The sequence below is a fragment of the Colletes latitarsis genome, chromosome 3, assembly GCF_051014445.1.
Source record: "Colletes latitarsis isolate SP2378_abdomen chromosome 3, iyColLati1, whole genome shotgun sequence".
In the NCBI taxonomy this organism is placed as follows: Eukaryota; Metazoa; Arthropoda; class Insecta; order Hymenoptera; family Colletidae; genus Colletes; species Colletes latitarsis.
The window spans coordinates 37,852,791-37,877,730 of record NC_135136.1 but is presented as its reverse complement, the minus strand read 5'-3'; the positions used below and the strand labels follow the sequence as shown (position 1 = coordinate 37,877,730).

The 24,940-nt window shown below is 40.4% G+C and overlaps 3 protein-coding genes and 1 long non-coding RNA gene across 6 annotated transcripts in view; 2 read left to right on the top strand and 2 right to left on the bottom strand.

Moving 5' to 3' along the window:
• Positions 1 to 7,014: 7,014 nt before the first annotated feature.
• LOC143340357 (uncharacterized) lies at positions 7,015 to 8,257 on the bottom strand. Its single transcript, XR_013079417.1, has 3 exons — positions 8,011 to 8,257; positions 7,681 to 7,739; positions 7,015 to 7,608 (listed from the first exon to the last, which is right to left on the bottom strand). It is a non-coding gene; the product is annotated as an uncharacterized LOC143340357 (long non-coding RNA).
• A 966-nt stretch (positions 8,258 to 9,223) lies between these two features.
• On the top strand, positions 9,224 to 10,271 carry Rpl36 (ribosomal protein L36). Of its 2 annotated transcripts, none has more exons than XM_076761884.1 (4): positions 9,224 to 9,353; positions 9,625 to 9,751; positions 9,919 to 10,053; positions 10,125 to 10,271. In XM_076761884.1, the coding sequence occupies exons 2-4, from the start codon at positions 9,626 to 9,628 to the stop codon at positions 10,209 to 10,211; spliced, it is 348 nt and encodes a 115-aa protein (XP_076617999.1). In that variant the 5' UTR covers positions 9,224 to 9,353; position 9,625; the 3' UTR covers positions 10,212 to 10,271. The 2 variants fall into 2 exon arrangements, with proteins under 2 accessions (XP_076617999.1, XP_076617998.1); XM_076761883.1 differs by having other exon boundaries at positions 9,302 to 9,452.
• A 377-nt stretch (positions 10,272 to 10,648) lies between these two features.
• LOC143340352 (CDK5RAP1-like protein) lies at positions 10,649 to 13,384 on the top strand. Its single transcript, XM_076762190.1, has 7 exons — positions 10,649 to 11,111; positions 11,260 to 11,490; positions 11,566 to 11,773; positions 11,989 to 12,309; positions 12,376 to 12,697; positions 12,810 to 12,959; positions 13,075 to 13,384. The coding sequence occupies exons 1-7, from the start codon at positions 10,832 to 10,834 to the stop codon at positions 13,300 to 13,302; spliced, it is 1,740 nt and encodes a 579-aa protein (XP_076618305.1). The 5' UTR covers positions 10,649 to 10,831; the 3' UTR covers positions 13,303 to 13,384.
• Positions 13,385 to 13,809: 425 nt separating this feature from the next.
• Positions 13,810 to 24,940, bottom strand: part of Dgo (ankyrin repeat domain containing protein 6 diego) — a 143,535-nt gene continuing 132,404 nt past the window's right edge. For both annotated transcript variants that reach the window (XM_076762189.1, XM_076762188.1), the window contains exons 5-10: positions 18,158 to 18,367; positions 17,651 to 17,749; positions 16,029 to 17,204; positions 15,232 to 15,502; positions 14,686 to 14,925; positions 13,810 to 14,143 (exon numbers count right to left, since the gene is read on the bottom strand). In XM_076762189.1, coding sequence (XP_076618304.1) covers positions 13,980 to 14,143; positions 14,686 to 14,925; positions 15,232 to 15,502; positions 16,029 to 17,204; positions 17,651 to 17,749; positions 18,158 to 18,367 — 2,160 coding nt within the window. In that variant the 3' untranslated portion in view covers positions 13,810 to 13,979. The remainder of the gene's footprint in view (positions 14,144 to 14,685; positions 14,926 to 15,231; positions 15,503 to 16,028; positions 17,205 to 17,650; positions 17,750 to 18,157; positions 18,368 to 24,940) is intronic.

Sequence of the window (24,940 nt, the reverse complement as noted above, 5' to 3'; positions counted from 1 at the left end):
CCTTTCTGTTCCGTTTTTCACAAAGCAAACCCATCCTTTCCATTCAAATTTCGTAGATCCACGATCTTACGCTCTTTTCGTTATAAATTCGCCATTTTAAAGCTACTCCGTAATGTTAGCCTCGAGATCATCCGAAAGTAATTTGAATAATTTCTAAATTCGTAAAACACCGTTTCCCCGGCACGAAATGCGAAAAGATTCCTACGAAGGGGACGACAAACAGAAACACGCGTAATACTGCTTGGCAAAGGAAAAACCTGAGAATTATTCCGCTTCCAAATGCTTCAAACGTGTGATTTACACTCTTGTTTGTTAAATATATTTCACTAGTACCGTACAAAACGTGTTAAGACTGATTGCAACGTTATTCTTATTTCTCGACGTAGGTTTTGCGCGGTTTGAACACACTCTGGACTTACATTGAAGACTGAACACTGAATGTAAGTGTTTGACAAATCTATAAGTTGAGAGATGTTTGAGGAACACTGCTGAGATGTCTTCGAGACGACACATGGTCCCGTGTTTAGGGTTTCGAAAGTTTCTTGGAATTTTTGGCGGTTCACCGCCGACTAATGGCGAACCAAGGGACATCAATGAAGCAGATGCAAGTTGGGGGCCGTTTGGATTTCAGGTGAAAAGCTCCAGGTTGCACGTGCACGGGACCGATCTTGGTCCGTTTTAGACGCAGCCAGGCGCGAGTAAGGCACTTTGAAATGAGATAGGTTCGTTATTTTGATAGCCTCCTCGATGCTCGCTGGCGCATCCACGATCGTGCCTGCTTTAGGCACCGCGGAAACGGATTAAGCCACGGTGCAGTGAAGTTCCACGAAGTCGTCAAAAGTTTGCAGACTCCTTACAGGCATTCCGTAACGCTCGTTTGACGCTCGTAACGTGATCGATAGTCGTAGTTGCTAAAATAATGGGGGGGGGGAAAAATCGTCTTCAGGCAACGAGATCGTTCCGCAAGTTCCTACGACCACAATATTACTTTCAAACACCGTACACTTACAGAAAATCTAACAAAAGTCAACTTTCTTCGTTCAAAAAATACAATTAATACATCTTTGAGTCGTTGACTGATCTAAAATACACCTGGAAACTGTAAATAGAAATAGTATATTGCTCGAAACTGTTCAAGGTCTGCAATGCTATCAAGCTTAACAGAAACAATAATCTACAACCTCCCACTGAAAATAGAAATAGAAATATTGAATTTGCGATGCTCGTTTAATGTTTGCGTACGAGTCCAGGTACTGCTTGAAACGATAAAAATGGTTGGAGCGTCTGAAAAGCCGCCCCTCGCGTCCTGCCTGTACGTAAAAGGTAAAATTCTGTTCAATCGAAGTCCCAGAATCCTGAGGCGTCTAAATTCGCGTTTGCGCCACTGGACGAGTACAAAAAACGCGGAAACTTTTTGGGCCAAGTATAATGCAGGAGGAACGGTGGTGGTTTGCGGAAGCAGAACTAAGGGCTGAACACGTCGCTACGTATACCCGCCACCGCCTCTCTCAGGCGTCATCTCGAGCATGTAATGCATCTATGGTCCCATGAACCCAACCCCCTACCCTAAATACGTATCCTTCTCGTTTAGTTACAAACACGCCTGCTGTTTATGGACCTGTGAACAATTTGAAAAAGTTCTCTTACCGCTGTTCCGTTCGATCGAGCCATTCTGAATGTTTTGGTTTGCCCAACTCCGATACGCTTTTTTTTATATACAGCGTGTTCGGCCAACCACGGGAAAAATTTTAATGGGGGATTCTGGAAGCCAAAATAAGACGAAAATCAAGTATACCAATTTGTTGATGAAGGCTTCGTTAAAAAGTTATTAACGTTTGAAGTTCCGACCGTAATGAATTTTTTTCTCGAAAATGCGCAAGATTTCGAGGGTATGTCTATTCATCAAAAATGATTGTAATTGACTCCCGCAACCGAAAATAATTTTTTCAGAATTAATTAAAAATTTTTTTTTTCGTCAAAAAATTTAGGCACCCCCCTGTCGATTTCCCTTAAAAATTCGTTTTTCATTTTTAGTAATTTTGTTTGACGCCCTACAGAAAAGTTGTCTAATACTTCTTTGTAGGTACCCATGAGCTCTACTTCAGAAAAAAGTTTCATTGAAATATATTCACTATTGCAGGAGTTATGGCTGTTTGAAAATTGGACCATTTTTATGGGGTTCTTCTCATTTTGCGGGGTTAAGGACCAACTTTTCGAATATTTTTGCGATTTGTACATATTCTACATTAAAATACGCGTAGTTTGCTTTTTTAAACATTAAAATCGTCCAATCCGTTCAGAAGTTATGACGTTTTAAAGATTCGCATGAAAATTCGGGCAGATATTTCTGGCTAGAAATTATAGTAAAAAAAAAAGTAAAAGTACTAAAGTAAAAAAAAAATTCGAATCTAATTAAGTTACTCAACCATTTTTCTATACATTATTTCAGCTAATTAATTAGTTATAAACAATTTCTGGAAGCGATACTTATTTATTCCAATATTACGCCAAAAGTGACAAAGTATCGCCATCTATCGGAACATTAGAGGAAGTATCTAGAGTATTGTCCCCTCACCCCCCAAGGTTTGGTGCACACGAATAGTATCGCCATCTAAGAACAGGTTTTGAACTAAAAAAGTTACAGCTACTCCTGATACGCAGTATGTACCTTGATTATTCGTTAATAACTCCTTTTCTGGGAATAAAATATGAGCTTTTAGAATCGAAGAATATAGTATAGACCCTCGGCAACATTCAAGGATATTATTATAATTTTCACACCTTCTGGAATTTTTTCTAGAAAGTGGGTAGGATTTCGGGGGTATGTTTATTCACCAAAAATTATTGTAATCGACCCCTGCAACTAAAAGTAATTTTTTCAGAACGATTTGAAATTTTTGAATTTAATTTTTAACGGAGCCTCCATCGACAAATTGGTATTCTTGATTTTCGTCTTATTTTGGCCTCTAGAATCCTCTATTAAAATTTTTCACAGGGATGGCCGAACACCCTGTATATTGAGCCACCAACCACGCGTAACGAAGCGTTAGATCTTCACGTCGCGTCGATGGATCATCCTTTATTTCGAGATACGCGTAACGCAACGCGAAAGCGGCACCGGTTGAAATAAATCCGATTTTTACGTGGACATTTTTTATTTCATTTTGCAAAACGAACGTATCGGAATTTTTTACCGATGAAGATCCAGTGGCAGAGAAAATGCACCGAATTCGGATTCATTTTTACTCCGATTCCGATAAACTGATTTCTGTCGCATTACTCTGTTAAACGTTGTAATGTGCTTTTGCTAAATATCGATCCTAATGCAAGGGTGGTCGCTGAAAGCAGATTAGAAATTCAACTGTATTGTTGACAGGGTACGCGTGAGACGATAACTTGCACTCTAACTATGCGTTACAGGCGGACAGGAGAATGCTAGTTCGCATAAGCAGAACCAACTGCAAGTGAACTTAGTTTTGCGACGTCCCTACGTCCACCCAGCCTTGATCGTCGCTACGAACAAATAATACATTAACCGTACCTTGATGTGAATCGATCGAATTTCAAATAGTTAATTTCTGAAGAAATTTTGTTTAATCGAAAGCTTTTTTCGATGTTCGAGACGGCTCCTATTAATTTATTATGAAACATAAAGGCAATAACGCATTCAATAATTATATTACATATATTAATCAGTTGGATATGCAATTACATTTATCATTATATATTTGTAAATTCATTTACATATATTCAGTAATGAATGTACTATACAGATTGGTGGAAATAAATTGGGGATGATGTGTCAGTCGTATAAATATCGAATCGATTATGCAGATGGTAGAATTGCACAGTTTCGTACTGAAATTTTCTTTGAACGAGCACGATTAAATTTCGTGCAAATAACAAAGAAATCTTAGTGTAATAACGTCGTTGAAGGGCTCGTGTAATTATGAAAGTGCAGACGCCACATTCAGCATATTCTTGTTAGCTTGCTGATCATTAGGCTGAATTAGCGTTAATGTTCACGTTTCCTACTGCAGAAGCGAACACGCTGAACTATACGAAGTTTGCATATCGCGACTAATTGAATATTATTGCAGTTTTCTAAAAGAATATATTTATATACCGAAGCAATTGTTAGCTGTTGACAGTGTCAAGTAATGTTTGTTTAATCTGAAACTTCAGGAAACTGATTAAAACGTTTGGACCAATACTAATAACAAATTATCGTATTAGATGCATCGTTCCACTTAATACATTCTTGTATGCCATTCATATAATATACAAAAGACATTGTTTACGTGTATTACAATGTATTTCAATATACAATGTATTTAATAAATAATAATTTAATCTTAGATAGATAAGGAATTATAAATTCAAATCGACGGGGAAATATATATATGTATATACGATTTACAACGCCATCTAGGATAGAACTCCCAAGTTTGTCGTAGAATAGTTCGTTACCTTCAATGCTAAATGGCGCTTATTTACCGACCTCAAGCCCCCTGGTGCTAAAACGCCCAAGTTTGTCGTGGAATAGTTTGTATCATCCGCGCTAGATGGATTTCTCGACAAGCTTGGACGTTTTAGCACCAGGGGGCTTGAGGTCGGTAAATAAACGCCATCTAGCGTTAAAAATAATGAACTATTCCACGACAAACTTGGGCGTTTTGCCGTAGATGGCTGTACAAATAATGTACCACCGATGGGTCATACTTTCTTTCACTTAGTCACAGGGAGCATCACGGATGGACTAAACGGATGCATAAGTGGGTAAGAATGCAGTCACTTTACGTAGACACTACTGTAGTTATTATAATAATAATAAGCTTTAGACATTGTTTATTAATTAGTGATGCGTTGTGATACCGTGTATTTCCTATATAGAGTAATACGTGTTGCAGTCTCAAGCAGAGGTTATCGGTGTCTTCAGGAATAATTAGACAGTGTTTATTAATTAGACTGATGTACATATAGTCTCAAGTTAATGTGTATTACGTTTGACGGGATGTGAAACTGTGTATTTGCTCAAAGAAACGTAGAAACTAGGAATATGTGCTGCAGTGTCAAATTTAGGTTAGGAGTGTGTTCTGACAGGAATAGGACTGTTTCTAGACAAGTTTGGGCCTTTGGCGTTAATACAATTCAGTATAAATAAATAATTGAATGAATTTAACTACAGATGCATGAAAGCAACTGTGATCAGAATCAACCACTGCAATTTCTGCACCCTGCAAACTACTCCTAGTTTCTGTTTGTCTCCGCTGGTCTCCGATGAGCAGTGCTGACGAAAGTAGAAAACTCCTGACAACTTCTGACACCATACAGTGATTGTTAATGGTTACACGTGATTACTGCTCGCCTTTGCATGCCTCTGCTAGCCTCTACTGACTACTGCTGACCAATGCTGGTATTTCTGACAATGTATAACGATTAATACTTGCTAGTGCTTGCCCCTTCAAGTCTCTGCTTGCCTTTACAGGTCTTTGCTTGCCCCTGCTGGCCTCTGCTGACCGCCGCTTATATTTCTGGCAACGTACAACAATTACTTCTGACTTCTGCCAGCCTCCACTAGCCTCTGCTGACCGCTGCTGACCACCCCTGATACTTCTGACAACGTATAACGATTACTACTGACTTCTGCCTGCCTTCGCTAGACTCTGCTGGCCATTACTGACCAACGCGTATATATATCTGGCAACGTATAACAATTACTACTAACTTCTGCCAGCCTCCGCTGACCTCTGCTGACCGCTGCTAACCACTCCTGATACTTCTAACAACGTATAACGATTACTACCGGCTACTGCGAGCCTCCGCTGACCTCTGCCAACATCTCCCGACATCAGCTGACCATCGCTGACCACTGCTGACCGTTGCTGACAACGTGTGACATGATGTAATATAATATAATATGTTTATATGTATTAAAGTTTTGTATAATGTAAATCTATGGCAATAAATGATATAATTTAAAAGATTTCTATCTGTTCTCATCATTTTTTACCGTTCTTTCCCTCTCCAAATCATTCCCTTAGTTATAAGACTCGATCGACGCTCCGTATCTTTAAAAATTTTCTAAGTTCTTCGGAAAGATTTCAAATCTCCCGCCGCCAGAAAATTTCTGCGAATTCCTGGAAATGACGTCATTTCTAGGAATTCCTGAAATTTCTCGGAAGCCCTGAAACAGATCGGAAATCCCTGAAACTTTACGGGAGCCCTGAAATTTCTCGGAAACCCTGAAAATTCTTGGAATCCCTGAAATTTCTCGGAATCCCTGAAACTTCTTGGAAGTTTCAGGCAGCAGCTGCGGCCTGAATTTTTCGGCAAAAATTTTAAAGAGCCCCCCCCTGAAATCTTTCCCGGGCACTTCAACATTTCTCTGGAAGCCCGGCTTTCATCTCTCCTGCCAACCGTCAACCGCCAGTGTCTCGTGTTAGCTGTGGGACTCTGAAATTTTTCCGCCAAGTGTTTGTTGTCCTCCTGTCAGCCGTGGGACTTAGAAATTTTTCTGGAAGATCGTCGCTGGCCCCTTCTCCGCTCTCCGCCATTGTTGTTGTCTCCTGCCGGCTGTGGAACTTAGAAAATTTTCTGGAAGGAACATCCCGAAAATTTTGCAGCGACCCCCCCCCTCCCCCACTGGGTGGGAGACCGCCAGCCAGACCTGGCCGGACCCCCACCCCCCCTCCAGGGGAGGACCAGCTCCTGCCGGCTCCGCTGCTGCTGGAGATGTTGCTGCTAGGAAGGCATGTCATGAAATGGCCCATTTAGAGTTGGGTTAACGAGTGTATATATAGAAACGAAGGCCCGAGCGAGCACTTGTGAGAAAGCCCAGGCGGCGGCAAATTCGAAATCTTTCCGCGGGACTTTGAAAATTTTTGCCTCTGGCAAGCGGCGCAATATTTGAAATCTTTCCGGGGAACTTTAAAAATTTTTGCCTCTGGCAGCTAGTACGCGGAGCTGGCGTTTACCTATCGACCGTAGCTATGGCGTTGACGGTTTCAGGTCCATTTTAGACTTGAAAATTTTTATCTCTGGCAGCTAGTTACGGGAGCTGACGTTTACTGAATAAATGAATAAGTATCTCTAATCGACCATAAGTAAGACGCAGATGTTTTATGTCCATTTTAGACTTTGTTATCACGAGGAAATGAAATGGGAAGGGGTGGCACGTATCTTATAAGTAAGGGAATGGTTTCGAGAGGAAAGGAAAGGTAGAAATGATGAGAACACATAGCATTCTTTGAAATTATATCATTTATTGCCATAGATTTACATTATACAAAACTTTAATACATATAAACATATTATATTATATTGTATCATTTCACAAGTTGTCAGCTGACATCGGGAGATGTTGGCAGAGGGCCAGGTTAGGCCAGGAGACGCTGGCAGAGGCTAACAGAGGAAGGCAGGAGTCGTAGTAATCGTTGTACGTTGCCAGAAATATAAGCGGTGGTCAGCAGAGGCCAGCAGTGGCAAGCAGAGTTCACCAGGGGCGAATAGTAGCAAATAGTAAGCGTTATATGTTGTCAGAAACATCAGGGGTGGTCAGCAATGGTCAGCAGAGACCAGCAAAGGCATGCGCAGGCAAGCAGAAACCTGCAAAGACAAGCAGAGACTTGTAGGGGCATGCAGTAGCAAGTATTAATCGTTATACATTATCAGAAATACCTGCAGTGTTCAGTAGCATTCGGCAGAGGCCAGGGAAGATCAACAGAGACATGCACACACTGACAGAGATCAGCAAAGACCAAAAGAGGTTAGTAGAAGTCAGTAGTAATCGTTATAGGTTGTCAGAAATATAAGCGATGGTCAGCAGAGTCCAGTAGAGGCAAGCAGTAATCAGGAGCAGTTAGTAACAGTCGCAGTATGGTGTCAAAAGTTGTCGGGAGTTCTGTACTTTTGTCAGCACTGGTCATGAGAGGTCATCAGAGGCAAATAGAAAGCAGGAGTAATTTGTAGAGTTCAGTAATGAACTCTAGGAAAGGAAAGTAAAAATACCTGGGCAGTCGAGATTCCGAATCGTATGCCGTTGACGTGAGGTTGGATTTTAGTTGTTCAAGAGCGAGAAGACAAATGTGAGCCTGCATCTCTTAACTCCCGTGAGACGTGTCCACAGTCCACCCGGCGCTCTGTCTGGAATCACTGGTTGATACCACAGATGACAGATCACGCGTACGTGAGCTCGTAGTGTATCAGAAAGTCGACAAAAGTAAACTGACTGCTCTCCTTCGTCTCTCAAGCTACGTCGTGGGATAGTTCGTTATTTGCAACGCTAGATGGCGCTTATTTACCGACCTCAAGCCCCCTGGTGCTAAAACGCCCAAGTTTGTCGTGGAATAGTTCGTATCGTCCGCGCTAGCGTTGAAGGTAACGAACTATTTCACGACAAACTTGGGCGTTTTAGCACCAGAGGGTTTGAGGTCGGTAAATAAGCGCCATCTAGCGTTGAAGGTAACGAACTATTCCGCACTACAATACAAACCACCGCTTTCAAATCACTGCTCCTTAATTTACTAATTACGCCTTTCCTGGGATTAATATATGAACTTTTAGAGTTTAAGAATATAGTATAGACCATTGACAAGATTCAAGGATACCTGTTTTAACCATGCCATGCGTTATTAACCTTTCAACGCGACACCTTAGGGATTTATTGCTAATAACTAATTAATTAGAGGAAGGAGCGTTGCAAAATTGGTCCTTGAATATTCCCAGGGATATCTACTTGGTTCTCTAATAGCCAAAATGTGCGTGTTATTGTTGAAAAGTTGATAATTCATCGATTTAAGCAGACAATAGTACAGACGTAAATGTTACGACTTCCAATATTCATTAATAACGTCTTAATTACTGGCGGAATGGTTCTGAAAACTATCCTTGAATCTTGCCAAGGGTCTATACTATATTATTCGATTCTAAAAGTTCATATTTTAATCCCAGGAAATGAGTTATTAATGAATAATCAAGGTAAGTAGTGTGTATCAAGAGTAGGAGGAGTGGGGGTAGCTGTACTCCGTTGTTAGTTCGGAACCTGTTCTTAGATGGCGATACTATACGATTGCACCAAATCGTGGGGGGCGAGAGGGGATCTGTACTCCGGATAGTACGAATCCCGTTCTTAGATGGCGATACTATACGTCGTCACCAAATCGTGGGGGGCGAGAGGGGATCTGGCATCTCTACCGTCTACTAACATTGCACTAGCTTGCTAGTAACAAGTAACTTGTCTCGTCACAAATAGCAACAAAGAACTAAAGTAGACTCCAATTCTTCAAACCTTACATCAGTGGCTGTTCTAATATTTGTGTTAACTGTGCTTTATCGCTTTCGTTGTAAATCAGGTACGTTTCTTCCATTGAACACGCGCACAAAGTTTGGACGAAAGATTTCTATTGAAAACAAGATCGTATTCCTTCTGTGTATGTATTGAAACAGTGAAGGTTCGTTATCAAATTGAATCGTTAAATATTCTTACGATCCTGATGAAACAATAATATTTTTGCAATTATATATGCTCTTATAAATAATGGCAATTTAACACGCATAGTATTACTGTACCGTATGCGTTTTACATTTAGTAACATAACCTGTGAAAGACTGTTATTTTTGCAGAATGGCTCCGAGGTACGAATTAGCAGTAGGTCTTAATAAAGGCCACAAAACGACAAAAATCCGTGTGGCGAAAAATAAAAATGAAAAGAAAAAGACTGTATGCGTTTTACCAGCTAGATTGAAGGGGGTAAGCATTATATGTTCTCAATAGGTTAGGGTGCTTTCGTTTTTTGATTGAGTATATAACCACGCAAATATATCGCTTGCTATGATAATAATAAAATTATATGTTTAAGAGAGATTTCATCATGGGCCAAACGTTAAAGTTTAATCTTCACGATTTCTTATTTTTAGAGACAAACTAAACACAGTAAGTTTGTTAGAGATCTGATCCGCGAAGTAACTGGACATGCACCATACGAAAAGCGTGCTATGGAATTGTTAAAAGTATCCAAGGATAAGCGTGCTTTGAAATTCTTGAAAAGGAGGGTAAGCATATAAACAAATTCCATTTATTTGAAAGTAAATTTACATAAATAACATGTTTAATGATATTACAGTTGGGCACACACATTAGAGCTAAGAGGAAACGTGAAGAACTTGGAAACATCCTTGTACAAATGAGGAAAGCTGCTGCTCATCATTAAATAACGTGCTATTAAATTTTTATAATAATACGCATTAATAAAACATACATAAAAAAAAAATGTAATTTCTTATTTCCTTTCTTACTCTCTTAGAATAAGTCATCTGTCTCAGACCCTTTTGAAAATAATTGAGAAATAAATTACTAAAAAATGAAGCAGGGAAAGTGATCAAACTACTAATTAGTTTTATAGTAATACCATCTATTTGAAATACTAAGGAAATGTTTAGATCGATTTATATATAATAGCTGAAGATTTCATTAAATACTGTTTACTAAGAAGAGTTCAATAATATATTATGTTGTATGTTTTATTTTTACAGAAACATGTTTTGCAATTAACTATGATGTGAATATATAATGCAAATATTTCGTTATACATAACCTGTTTGTATACACTGTCTATGTAATTATCTAAAAGGAAAGATCAAGTATTTGTAGAATTTTGATGTATGTTTTGAAGAGAATAATATAAATAAATGTATTTTTGTATTAATTTTGAGTTCATTGCAACTACCTCGTATAGAAGTATATACTCCTATTTGAAGTGTACGTAACCTGTGAATATTAGAATTTGTGCCATATTCATAAAAATAAATCAAGCATTTTAAAACATATAACATGATACGGAAATGGTTTATTAAAACATCCTTCACCCAATGTAAAAGTGTACCTTATCGTAATTCGTGTTATCGAACATTACATACGACTGCTATTCAATTTGAGGTTACCAAAGAAATTAATCAAAAACCTATAACTAATCTAAAACAATTAAAAGAGCTGTCACACAATGGGCCATCATTAAGGGATTTTATACTGAGCGAATCTGTAGTTCCTAATGATTCTATTAGTGCTCCGTGCATTCCTTATGTAAAAGATATCGACGCACGCAATCAAAATGGTAAGAAATTATATATGTCGTCTGTAAGCAGTAAATATTTAAATTTGAAGTCTACATAAGTGCTTTAATAACTTTACCGTGCATGGTATTTCTTAAAACATCTAAGCATAAGAGAATTAATTCTTATTTCTGTTAATTTTCATTTCAGTCTACTTCAAAGTGTACGGTTGTCAAATGAACGTTAATGACACAGAAGTTGTCTGGTCTATTTTAAAATCTCATGGCTACAAGAAAGTAGAAAATATAACAGAAGCTGATATAATCCTACTTGTTACATGTTCCATCAGGGATAACGCAGAACAGAAAATATGGAATAAGTTGGCAGATTTAAATAGTTGGAAAAAAAAGATAAAGCCTAAGCTAAAAATTGGCTTGTTAGGTACTACTATGAAAATCAGCAGTTTATAAATTATACGATACGTTGATTTAATAATGCATTTATTTATTACATTAGGTTGTATGGCAGAAAGGTTGAAAGACAAAATTCTGGAAAGAGGACGACTTGTCGATGTGATAGCTGGTCCAGACAGTTATAAGGATTTACCAAGGCTTCTATCTGTACCAGACAATGAAACTGCTATTAATGTTGTTCTATCGTTTGATGAAACATATGCAGATGTTACACCAGTAAGGTTAAACGCAGACTCCACCAGTGCATTTGTGTAATGTATTCTTCTTTTTCATACCAAATACAATAATACGAGATTTAGGGCTTTCGCGGTCTGAGTTTATGCTCGAGTTCATGGCTTCCGAACGGATGTTGCGTCTATCCGGAAGCCATGAGCTCGAAATCGAAAACTCGAATAATATATATTTTGCAACGTAATAACTCACAATTTTTGTTTGTTATTACAACATTCTTTGATTATTTTATTAGTTCGATAATGCGGGGTTGCGATAATATGTGCACATACTGCATCGTACCATTTACACGAGGAAGAGAAAGATCGCGACCAATCGATAGTATAGTCAAAGAGATTCAAACCTTGTCCGACGATGGTATAAAGGAGGTAACATTGCTTGGACAAAACGTAAATAGTTACAGAGACACGTCACAGTCCGAATTTTATACGGCCAGTAATATTGAAACTAACCTTGTTAAAGGTTTCAAAACCGTATATAAAAATAAAAAAGGGGGTCGAAGGTTTAGCGACTTGTTAGACAAAGTTTCTTGTATTAATCCAGAAATGAGGATAAGGTACTGAATATACTACTACGGTACTTCACATACATCATGGTGCGAAATATTGTAAATCATTTTTAGATTCACGTCACCGCATCCTAAAGACTTTCCCGACGAAGTTTTACAATTGATAGCCGAGAGGCCGAATATTTGTAAAAGGATTCATTTACCCGTACAAAGCGGTAACTCTGTCGTTTTGGAAAGAATGAGGAGAGGATATACGAGAGAGGCGTATCTGGACTTGGTGCATCACATACGCGACATTGTGCCAGATATATCTCTCTCCAGTGATTTTATTGCTGGATTCTGTGGCGAAACCGAGGAAGAATTTCAAGATACATTATCGTTGATACAATTAGTAAAATACAACAAAGCATTCACATTTGCGTACAGCATGCGGGAGGTAATTTATATTTATATACATTATCCTTTAATTGATATTCGACGTTAATTGTAGGTTACATTATATTGTAAGGCGAAGTATTTATCGCTACGAAATGTTTTATTATTTCCAGAAAACTACCGCACATCGTCGCTATAAGGACGATGTAGAACCAAGTGTAAAACAAGAACGACTTCAAAGAATAATATCAACGCATAACCCTATTGCGGAGGAATTGAATAAATTACAGATTGGGCAGCTGCAACTTGTACTTGTAGAAGGAGTAAGACGATTTTATAATTTGTAATAATAAAACTGTATTATAACGATAATAGTAGTAAATGGTATAATAATTAAAACGAATTTTAGAATCGATCTATTTTTGATTTTAATCTTAGGTCACCAGGCGATCAGACGAGCAACTTCAAGGAAGGAACGACAGTAGTACAAGAGTAATAATTCCGACTATGGACATACCTACTGACAAATATTCTAATGTTAAGAGACCGATAAAGAACGGTGATTTCGTCGTTGTAGAAATTCAGAACTCTAACATGAATTCCTTAACAGGCATACCTTTATATCACTCGTCCATAACACAATACGAATCGTCCGCAATATTATAAATAAAACAGAACTTTAGTAGCTAAGTTTCCATCTGTCATTTAATTGCATCTATCGTTGTACAACATATTTAATTTCGAAAATAAAAACAAATAAAATCTAATCGTACGAAACTAAATCGGGATGTTTACTAGTACCTAAAGTGATAACATTCCGAAAACAAACATGTACGTATTATAATACACGTATATGTATAATAAATAGATACGATCTTACCTAATGTTGTAGTACATGGCAATTTATATGTAGGTCTGTAACACGTTTATTCATAATTTGATAATCTTTATGTTTCACCATTAACTATTTACAAAACGCTTCGATCGTTGAAATAAAAATAATTTTGTACAAGATTATCCTCTAGCAGTATAAACAGTTTGATTTGTACATGATATTTATGTTATTATACAGGGTGTTCGGCCACCCCTGGGAAAAACTTTTAATGCGAGATCCTGGAGGTCAAAATAAGACGAAAATCAAGAACGCCAATTTGATGATCGAAACTTCGTTAAAAAGTTATTAACGTAGCCTCGATCAATAAATTGGTATTCTTGATTTTCGTCTTATTTTGGCCTTCAGAATCTTCCATTAGAATTTTTCCCAGGGGTGGCCAAACACCCTGTATAAACACCTGAGTAGGTATCGTGAAATCAAGTAAAGTCGATGTCTTTGGAAGTATCTCTCAAACGAGACTCGCGGTTCCGATGTTAATGACAACGTTGTCGGCACCGCGTTCGTAGACCGTGAGATCGTGGTTCCTGGGTTGCTCTAACAGTGCAGCCAGTTGTTCACCGCTGGGAAATGTGTTTGGTGTGGTTGGAAGAATTACGTCGCATTCCAATTGACCTGGAAGGTAATAATATTCTTTTGCAAAGCTACTGTACCCAGTTCAACGAGAATTGATCGAACAGATCGAACGTATATGTACGTCACAGTCGACAAATAAAGATGTTGCCCTATTCTCGTTGAACGAGGTATAAAATCAAAACGAAATTAATTTAAAATTAAAATAATTTTCATTCAATTGTATCTGCTATGTCTGAAAATATAATGCAAACAGGAAAGATCTAAAGAATATATACAAATTATGAAACTACATGGAGATTAGATGTAACTCTAAAAATTAAAAGTTGACATAGAAATGTATAGATAGGAGCTAGGAAAATTTTATTTAACATGAAAACAGTTCAGTCTTGTATCTCCCTCGACACGATTTGTAAATAACAGAAATATGTGTACGAAAAAAGATATACAGAGAAAAAATATAGAAATATAGGTACATGGGATTTTTATTTTTATAAAATGTTACTTTGAGGAATACGATAGTCGGATATTTAATAGTATGGCGGAAAGTACTGTCGATATGAATAAAAACTTAGTATTTATACCTGATAACGAAGGTGAAGCACCTTTACTGGAACCATACATGCGGGTACTGTATCCTGAATCATTGTGCGCATCATGCAAAGGCGGTGTCGGGCTATAAACCGCATTACGGGACCTATATGGCATTCTGGCTATGCTGCCGTAATGTACGTGCTCCGATATCACTCCTTTTCCAGAGATCCCTCCGCTAAGTGCTTCCGGTTGCTCGTCGTCGTCTCCCTCGCTACTCTCACTGTCGTTACCTATGTCGAACACGATAATTTCAGAAAAGGTTCTCGAAAGTTATTAAGCGACCAACGATGAATTTGATTTTCATTAGCTCGACGAGAATATTCTCACACATGTGTTATTATTTCTTTACTTTATCTTGGCTAACATTTAATGGTGTTAAAATTACAAGGTTGCGTTTTATATAGACATAATAAATATATTTTTGCGTTTAAAAATAATAAAAGAAAAAAAAAGTAACTTGGTGAAAGGTCCTCTCGTAAGTTTCTTGTGACAAAATTCACATTTCTCGAGGCTTATACCTGGTAAAACACTTTTACCTTCGCCATGCCAACCGTTTCCTACGCCGCCCTGCGGCTGAACCCTTTGATTTTGGGAACACTGACTGTGCTCGGGGCTGGTCGGCTCGCTGCTTCCTGATCGCGGACCTCGCCAACCGTTATGCATGCCAGGTACTTGTTGAAATCTCTTGATCATTTCGTGAACGCTGCGTCGCCCGGACGATCTCCATTCGTTCGAGTTGTCGTCGTTCTTTCGCGTCGCGTTACTTTCCTCTTGGCAGGAGTTCATCAGATCCCGAGACGAAAGATCCTGGGCAATTTATCATCGCAACTTCTCTGAATTTCGAACGAAATTAATGCGCGGATAATCTTATCGATATAAAAATTTTGTGAAAACCATGACCTCTGGTTATAACTAACCTATAGGATGTAAGAGCAATAAATATTCTAGCAGCAAATAAAGAAAAGAATTATTATTTAATCTTACTTCTCCTCTCTTAATTTCGTATGGACTAGATACAAACATGTATCAATACTATAAAAAATTATTTTTGGTTGCGAGGGTCAATTATAATCATTTTTGGTCAATAGACATACTCCCGAAATTCTACCCACTTTCGAGAAAAAAATTCAGTACGGGCGGAACTTAAATAAATAAATAATACCGTAAATAAATAAAAATTCCAAACCTCGAGGTAGAACAGTGATCGATTCGGTACGGAATGGTCGAAACGCAATTACCAACGCACCGTGCAGCGTGCAAGGGTGCCATTAAAGTCCGGGGCTTAATCAACACTGTTGCAACTAACAAAAGAATCCCTGGATTACACACTCACGCGTTGCTGATGGACCTGTTGCCTGGACCCTATCGACGGCGAGGAGGCTGCCCCGAGGGGCGAGCTGCGATCCTGCTTGATCACCCCGTCGAACGTCTCGTTCAGCCTGGCAGGCACGTCGAGCACCCTCAGCGTTGACCTCGAGACACCGGAACCGGACGGTAGATCCCTCATGGACTTGCTGAGCCTCGGTATGGCCGGTATATCGAGATCGTCCAGGCTGCCGCGGTGTATAGGCGTCTCGCCCGGGATCTCGAAGCTCCTGTCGTGCGGTCTGTCGTCCAGTAAATCCTCCAAGGACCTGGCACGGGCCGGTGGGAACGGCTGATCGCTGGTGAACGTCGCCTTGGCCGGTCGTTCGCTGTGCCTGCCTCTGCCGCCGCGCGCAAGACGTTGCTGTAGGTGCGTGTGCCTCTCGTCGCACCTGGACCTCTCCGCCGCCACGCATCTGGTAAGCTCCGAGATCTGTCCCCTGGTTCGCCTCTCGAGATTAGCCACCTTCAGGTCCAGTCTCTCGTGGGCCTGATCTATGTGAGCCTTTAATTCGGCTTTGTCCCTCTCGAGCTTGGCCTCCATGTGCCTGAAGAACGGGGCGCAGTAGCAGGTGTAACCCACCCCCACCGGTCCTTTTCTGATGTTTCCAGCCAGGTCCAGGTAGTACTGCTCGCCACGGCCCAGCGGATCCGGCGGCAGCGAGTCCAAACGCGGCTGGGGAAACGCTTCCGGATCGGGATAATAGTGGCAGCCGTACGGCGACCACTGTCTACCCATCACGGCCTTCTCGAAGTGGACCTTGTTCTGCTTGTCGGACGATTTGTGCTTCTTTTTCTCCTTCTTCGTGCAACTGTCCCTGCTGCCGCTGGTACCACTACCAGTCTTCTCTCGCTTCTTCTCGCTCTTGTTGCTCTTCCCGTCGACCTTGTCCGCGGCGACGACGACGGTCGCGGACCCGGAGGCCGCCACGTCCTCCTCCCGGCTCTTGCTACGCGTTCTGCTCTTGCTTCGCGCTTTCCCGATTATCTCCAGTATCTCCGTCAGGTTCTTACGTCTGGCTATGTCCTTCGCGGTCTCGCCTTGCTTGTTCCGCAGACTACGGTCGCAGCCTGCCTCCAGCAGGATCCTCGTCAGTTTTCGACGACCCATCGCCGCCGCGATGTGCAACGCCGTGTCTCCGTTCTGCGTTCAGAAACGATCGTTAATCAGGATCTTCATACCGTGGGTGGATCGATCGAATAATCACACTTGATTGTTAAATAATATATTCAAAAATGGTAGTGTAGAGTTATTCGCAATTTTTTTAATTGTGTAGTTGTAAGGCAAGGATGGATAGGATGGTATCAAAGCACTCCTTGATACAACCTGACTTGACTAATGAACTAAGTTGCTGGTGTTGCAACACGTATATGATCTGTAGTTTGTAGGAATCGTTATGGTTGATCTTTTTTCGGTCTGCGTCCGAACAGGAACATCGACAATGTGAATTCTACGAGTGAAAGAATCGACTTTGGACTTGGCGCCTGGCGCGTCTGTCCATTACTTGCTATTTCTACTTATGCTGGTGTTTAGTCGTACTCTATTGCACGACTCGATGAAAATTATGTTTGTTGCAAACAGTAACTTACTTTATTTTGATCCGATACTCGACAGAGCGCAGATATTAGGATACGGGTGACACCAGCGTGTCCATATCGTGCTGATGTGTGAAGAGGCGTATCTCCATACTGCAAAAAGAAGTTTAAAACGTCATTCTAAGATTGTACTTTACTAGTAATACATACTCATTTAATGTAAGCTCAAAGACAAGCATGTCGTTTCATCGCAATTAAGTGTACCTTTTTGCAAGGGTATTCTCGTTTTTAGGATGAAAAAATCGATTATTTTGTTGCACGACAGTGTAGAGTATAAAAGTAAATAAAATATTGAGGCAAAAGTCTTAGTAATTGTTCGAGTTATGCAATACAGAAAGAAGCAACGAAATAAATCTATAACAGTTTAACCTCGTGTGTTTAGTATTCGTTCGTAAAAAAAAGTTTGACCCAAATATTGACCCGAAAAGCGAGAGTACCCCCTTAAGTGCAACGTATGCGTACAGTTCTCTGGGCACCAAGGTACGTTGGCCTATTACTCACGTTGTTTTGAAGGTCAGGATTGCACCCCGCCAGGAGGAGTTCGCGGCAGCTTTGGTTGTGCCCGTTTTGGCAGGCGAGGTGAAGCGGCGCGAATCCGGCGAGATTCCTCGCGTGCAGAGGGGCACGTTGTGTCCCGAGGGCCTTCGCCAGGGCGGCCACGGTTCGGCTGTACCCGCGCCAGGACGCTTCGTGCAGCGCTGAATTTCCATGCTGAAACACGCACGTCGATTGATGAACAACCTCGTCGAATCTGCTTCGTCCCGATACCGATCGATCAAACCACCTTTGCTCGTCGGTCGAGCAAAATAGAACAGATCGGAAAAGAGAAAAGAAGCGTATGGCAACTTTACAGGGAATCAGATACCAACGACAATCGACCAAAACGACCGCGAGTCGTTAATCACGGTTCTAAGTGGACGCGTAATCAGGAAAGTAACAAGTTACACGCGTCCTTCTGACGATCCTCCAAGGATCCACAAGGAATAATATTAGAATCGAGAACCTTAAAATGGGAATATAAATTCTCGATAATCGTACAAAATAGAAATGTAGTCAAGCACGAAAGATTCGTCAGATTGTAACTTTAAAGAGTTATTAATTATGTTGAGCGTTATGGGGACCAGCGATACAACGATTTTTCATACAATAATTCGTATGATTAACGTAAAGTATGTGAAACGACTAGCACTGTAACTTGATGTACGACGCATCATTCTTACGCCTTTTATTTTTAACAAGTTGTCAGTGCAATTAAACAGGTATCAAGCTTGATGCAATCGGTAGGGTTCGATAAGGCAATCGCGTGTCTCGGTAAGTTTTAAATCGTTTGAAGATAATCTTTGCAATGGTTTAATACAAGGATATCGGTTTCCAACGTAAATGTATCGATGGTATTTAAACGTATCTCGATTCCAATCGATAGACACGTTGATTCTCGTGATAGCAAACGTCGCATGCTCCTGACAGCGATAGTTTTATGTTTTGTGTCAATACAAGCAAATTACGCACGAAGTACAGCATCGCGTATGTGTTATAATATGTCTTATAATTTAAGAAAATTGCATGATTTCTTGTTCTAGAATTTGCAGTGAAACACATCCGCCTCTTCGGTCCCCATTATATCTACAATAATTAATATTTTTATACGAAATTTTCACGAGACATAGTTCAAGAAATACACTCTCAAAAACATTAAACATTTATTAGAAAAAGATTCAAAGTTAGCCCCCCAAAAATTCTTGAAAGTTGCTTTTATTTTCACAGTGGCTTCCTCTCCTTAAATCATCGTTTTTGATTATTTGCCAGTCTCTGCAAGAATTATATTTGCGGCTCGGTAAACATGTCAATCGCGGAGCCAGAATGCGCACGAACACGTAAACGACCCGAAGGGGAGTCCCGGGTAATGGAGATGTGAACCGCTCGAACGAAGTCGGAGATCCAGCCAGCGAAGCTTATCGTGGGCGGTTCCCTTCAGGGCGGGTAACGTCGCGCACTACATCACAAAATGTCTATTCAATTTAGATCAGCCCTGCGTGTACGCGCGTCCGGGACCATTTCGTTCGCCACTCGTCGGGATAAACGTCCCCGATATGCCATTTTGCGGATTCGTACCTACGGAACGTCGCGATTTGCGTTTCGATCCGCTCTTCCGTCAGCTATTACGACGCTTTACTACGTCATTAGATTTTTACACTCGACTCGAACGGAGTACCGTTATTAGTCGAGGCTATCGCAAGGGAAATATCGCCAGCAACAGATAGTTTTGGCAGCTGTAAGTTCCTTTCCTTATTTCCTCGTGAAACCTTCGAATAAAGTTAGAATAAAGTATCTATACGAGTGAAAATCCTGAATTATTCAAACACGACGCGCTAAAGGAGGATAAGCTTTCTGCAAAGATGAGTCTGCATCTTGTTTTGACGTTCGAATTTTTAACTTCATCGAGATAAAAATAATTGGTGATAGGATTGCAAAAAAAAATACCTCAGAACTCTATTTCTCTGAGTTTACGAGGCTTTTTAACCCGTGGTTTATCATTAGAACTATTCTTTCCCTAGCCTTGGTGTGTGTTCGAAAAAGGAAGTCGGGTGACTATCGTGTCAAACGTCGAGCGGTTTGACGTGGCCCGACACGCACACCAGCTTTGGCATTCTCGAGTCTCGATTCTCTCCCTTTTACACGGGCAATTTGCCTCTGGTGTCCCGCGGCGAAAGACCCAGCCCACGAGTGTATCGGTTTCGTACAATGACGTCGATGATTCCTCGCTGTATTACCAGTTATCAACGATTAGCCAGGGAGCAAGAATTTTAACGAATCTTACTAACGCACAAATCAATGAATTTTCCTCTCTCTAACCCAGACCTTGAAAGATTACTGACGATTCGATTCTTTGAAAGAAATGCCAATTTTTTCCAATCTCACACGTTCATTTAATTCTCTTAAAAAATGTCAAGCGTTAACATGTATCATACGTTTCCATTCCAAGCTGCCAACGTCGTAGCTTCCTCGAGCGCCACAATGGTATCCAATCAATTAAATTTCCTTTTCCGTCGGTCCCATTCGTCGAAACAGTGCGCGATAATAATAGTCAAACGTTTGCACAATGCATTACGCATGATTTATGATATATTTATTCAGGCTATTGAACCCTGGTGTTCCCTCTATTCATCGCGGTGCGCTCTTCTTGCTTTCACTGTTCTAGCCTTCGGTGACCCTGAACGGTGCGATCACGACGCGCCACGACGGCGAACGGCACGTCGATGTATGCCCGTAGACAACGGCGACCACGATGGGTCAACCATCGCGCGCGGAGGTTTGGTACCCGACCGCTTCAAGGGTCACGACGATGTTATCGCTCAAACGAGAGAAAGAACGTTACTGTTTGAAGCGCGTGGACGTGCATGCGATGCTCGGAAGTTGCTGGGAACGACGATGCATCATCGCATTTTTAACCCTTCCGCGGACAATCATTGCTCAATAAGAGTGTCGAGGCTTTCACGGCCCGGGTTCTTGTCCGTTAATATCGTCCAAGGTACCAGGATGTCGGTCCTCTCCTTTTCAAAGGACTCTTCCGACACTCTACTAGAATCATAGCTACACTCCAGGCACGAAAAGATGGCTCACAGATCATTCGTACCAAGTTTTCTAAATGAAGATAGTTCAACACTATTTCTTCAGATTTGCAGTCTTTAAGTTAGGACAAAGAATGTCTTTCACAAATCATAATTATGTCTACGGTTAACACACGATGTCTTGAAACAAGGAGAATTGTTGATAGCTACATTTTTATGTATGCACCATCGAGGCCATTGAGATCCACTTTTTCGAGTAATGCATGCAGTTCCAAAAATGGTGCAACTAATTGTACACGTTCTATCCGAATTATGTATTGTTTCAATTATACCATATGTACACTAAAGGGATTTAACCCTATTTACAATAAATAAATAAATGTATACGTAAACAACGCGACTCGGGAGCATACACTGAGAGCAAATGGAATACGTGGAACTTCAATATAAATACCATTCTTTAACAAAAGACGTTGCGTTAAGTTTAATAAATTTTTTTGCCAATCAACTTCGTTCAAGATTTAATTTGTACAGTTGATATTAACAAGGAAAGTTCTTCGATTTCTTTACCCCCCAGGCAAGGAGCCTAGATCCAGCGCATGCAAGGGTTCAGAGTATAACGATAATTATGTTTAAAAAGGCTCGTAAAGCGCTGTATCGCGTGACGCGAGTTGCTTTGTCCGCGATAGTTTTCACGGCACGCGCGTCGCCGTGATAAATTCGCGGGAGAGGATATAAAAGAGTGTAGTCGAAGCTTCGATATCGACAAATCTGAGCAACGAGGTGGGAAGACGAGTCCTCGTACGTGTAACGTATTGTCACGATGTCTTCTCGAACATTGGGACCGCGGTCGTGTCGGAATGCACGCCTCAAGAATTTCCTCTACCGTCCGCGATGATTATCGAGAAGCGTAACCACGTTGGCACGAACAAAGACAATTTCGTGAATATACTTTTAATTTAACCGTGCGGAGAATACAGCCATCGACGGTGCTCGATCGAACGAATCGACATGATTTGCATGTTAGAGGTTGAAAACACTTTCGTTAATCGACGAAGAAGTAAAAGAATTTTTACGAAGAACGTTACGTCTTTACTTTGGCTGTGAATGGTCGAAGCTCGTGTCCAGAACAACCCTTACGAAGCGTTACAAGAATCCAGGAAGGTTAATTCGTTGTTTCGATCTTAAAAGCGAGAGTGCCATGCCCAAAGAAGCCGAACAATCGATGTTCTAATCTAAAATGCTAATCGATTTGCCTTAAGTTTAAGATAATTCGTGAACTTTATACCGAACACATTGTGTCTTCACTTGAACTACAACAATTGTTACCGATCTAATATCGATTAAACTACAGTTCAACACGTTGGCGATCGAAGCTTCAAATCTACGATTTTTTAAAATTATCAAGTTTTCCAATATTTACTTTGAACATTTTTTACGAAGCATACATCCAAATCGAAGCATCGACTATCCGAACTCTGAGGCAAGATGTAAAGTTTTTACCAAAGGCACGATTCCTTTCCTGCAAGCGAAACAATTAAACCGATCTAGTAAAACGTGTCCCAGTTAACAAATGAAGTTCTCCACAATCTCTAGAACGACTTGCTCCGAGCGTCCCTTACGAAGCGTAACATAAATCCGAGAAGGTTAATCAGCCGTGGCCTTAAAAACAAGAGAATCCTGTGTAAAGAAGCTGAACAATCGCCAACGAAACATAAATCCAAATCGAAGCATCAACGATCACAACTCTAGGACAAACCGTGTAGTTTTTACGAAAGCCATGATTCCTTTGCTTCGACCAAAACAATTAAACTGATCTTGTGGAACTGCTCGCACGAACGTCTCACGAAGTCACATAATTACTCCCGTGATTATTATTTTATTATTAGATATACATGCTATATGCTATTTTTCAATTAAAAAAGAAATTTAATACAGAGAATAAGGGGAACCTATCTGTGCAAAGTAAGTTTCATATGAATTGCAAAAAAAGACAACAACCTAATGTTTTGCAATTTTATTTTTAGCTCTTCGACAGATAACACGTCTTTCAATTTTTATCGATGGTCGATTTAGATTTGTACTCTCTCTTCCAGGTGATTCTTCATCAAATGGAGATCGAGTTTGAAAAATCTTTGACAAAATCGAGTAGCATATTGTTGTAGATATACCAAGGATAGCTTAGACAGATAGAATAATCTAGACTCGCATGCCCACTCATGAAGTACATGAAGTTCTCTACAACTTCCAGAACCACATGGAACATTCCTTAAGAAGCACAACAAGAATCCAGGGAGGTTAATTACTGTTTTAGTCTCAGAAGGAAGAATATCCTTTGTGAAGAAGTTGAACAATCATCGAGGAAACATAAATCCACATCGAAGCTATAATTTAACTGATCTAGCGGAACTGCATTTAACAACCAAGCTCTTCGACAACGCCCATGTCTACTCATTCTGAACATCCTTTACGAAGCGTGACAAGGTTAATTAGGCGTACTTTTAAAAAGCAAGATTATCCTGTGCAAAGAAGCTAAACAATCACCAACGGAGCGTGAATCCAAAAATATTGTTACGTCCACTACCTCGCCTATAAAAAGAATTCTTAAGCAATCGAACCGATCTAATGGAACTGCTCTCGTTTATTGAAAAAATGGAAATGTTTTCTTTCAAACTTTAAACGCGTTTTTCTCAAAACCACATTTTTCAAACTAAGCGGTTCAATAACCCAGTCAATTTTTCCCCGATTTACTTAAAATTTTGTATGGTGGTTACTAATACTATTCTCTTCACTTCCACGGATGGAATTTTCGATGGAATAATTAGTTTCGACGTGGTGTTAAAAGAAATATTGACTTTCTCACAGGTTTTTGAGATCCATTATTTAAAGTCCCACTATTTTATAATACATCATTATTTTTATAAATCCCCACATGCAACTGAAGCTACTGTCTCATATTTTAAGAAAATTGCATGAAAAATTACACGTCCGCCTGTTTCCAACAGATTTTCGGAGGTCTCTCACGCAGGTTCCTACTATGTCCATAATAATTAATATTTCCATACGAAATTTTTCCAAAAAGCAGTTCATGAAACGTACTTTCGAAAACATTAAACACTTATCAGTAAAACTTCCACAGTTACTCCCAAAAAATGCTTGAAAATTGCCTTCATTTTCATCCGTCACAGTGGTTTCTCCCTTCAACAATCGAAGTACTCGACAACAATCGTACGCAACAAGATTGCCAGAAAGTGAATCGTGATTTTGGCGTTAAAAGCAAGAGTATCTCTGGCAAAAAGGCAGGAAAGAATCGCCACGGGGCTCGTCATCGGAGTATCCACGGCGTCCGGTGCGTCCTATTTCCTGCTGGTCGACGCGGTTCTTGCAAGAGGATCGCGCCTTTATTCCGGGGCCTCGGTCGATTCGATCGATCGATCCATCAGTGGGTCGTATCGTGCGTAATAACGAGAGGTGTACAGGAGAAGGACGCGTGTATAGTACGCAGACGGGCGTCGTTGGACGCGCGTAGTCGAGCGCGTCGCGTGTGCCACGGTTCATTGACCAGCTCGTCTGTTCGCCAGGTACGGTCAGGTCTGGCTGGTCGCTTGAATGCCGGCCGGCTGGCTTCAGTCTTCCTTCCACCGTATGGCTTTTTTCCTTTGTTGCGCGTACTGTGCACTCTACACTTTCTGTAAGTACCGACTGCGGTTGGCTA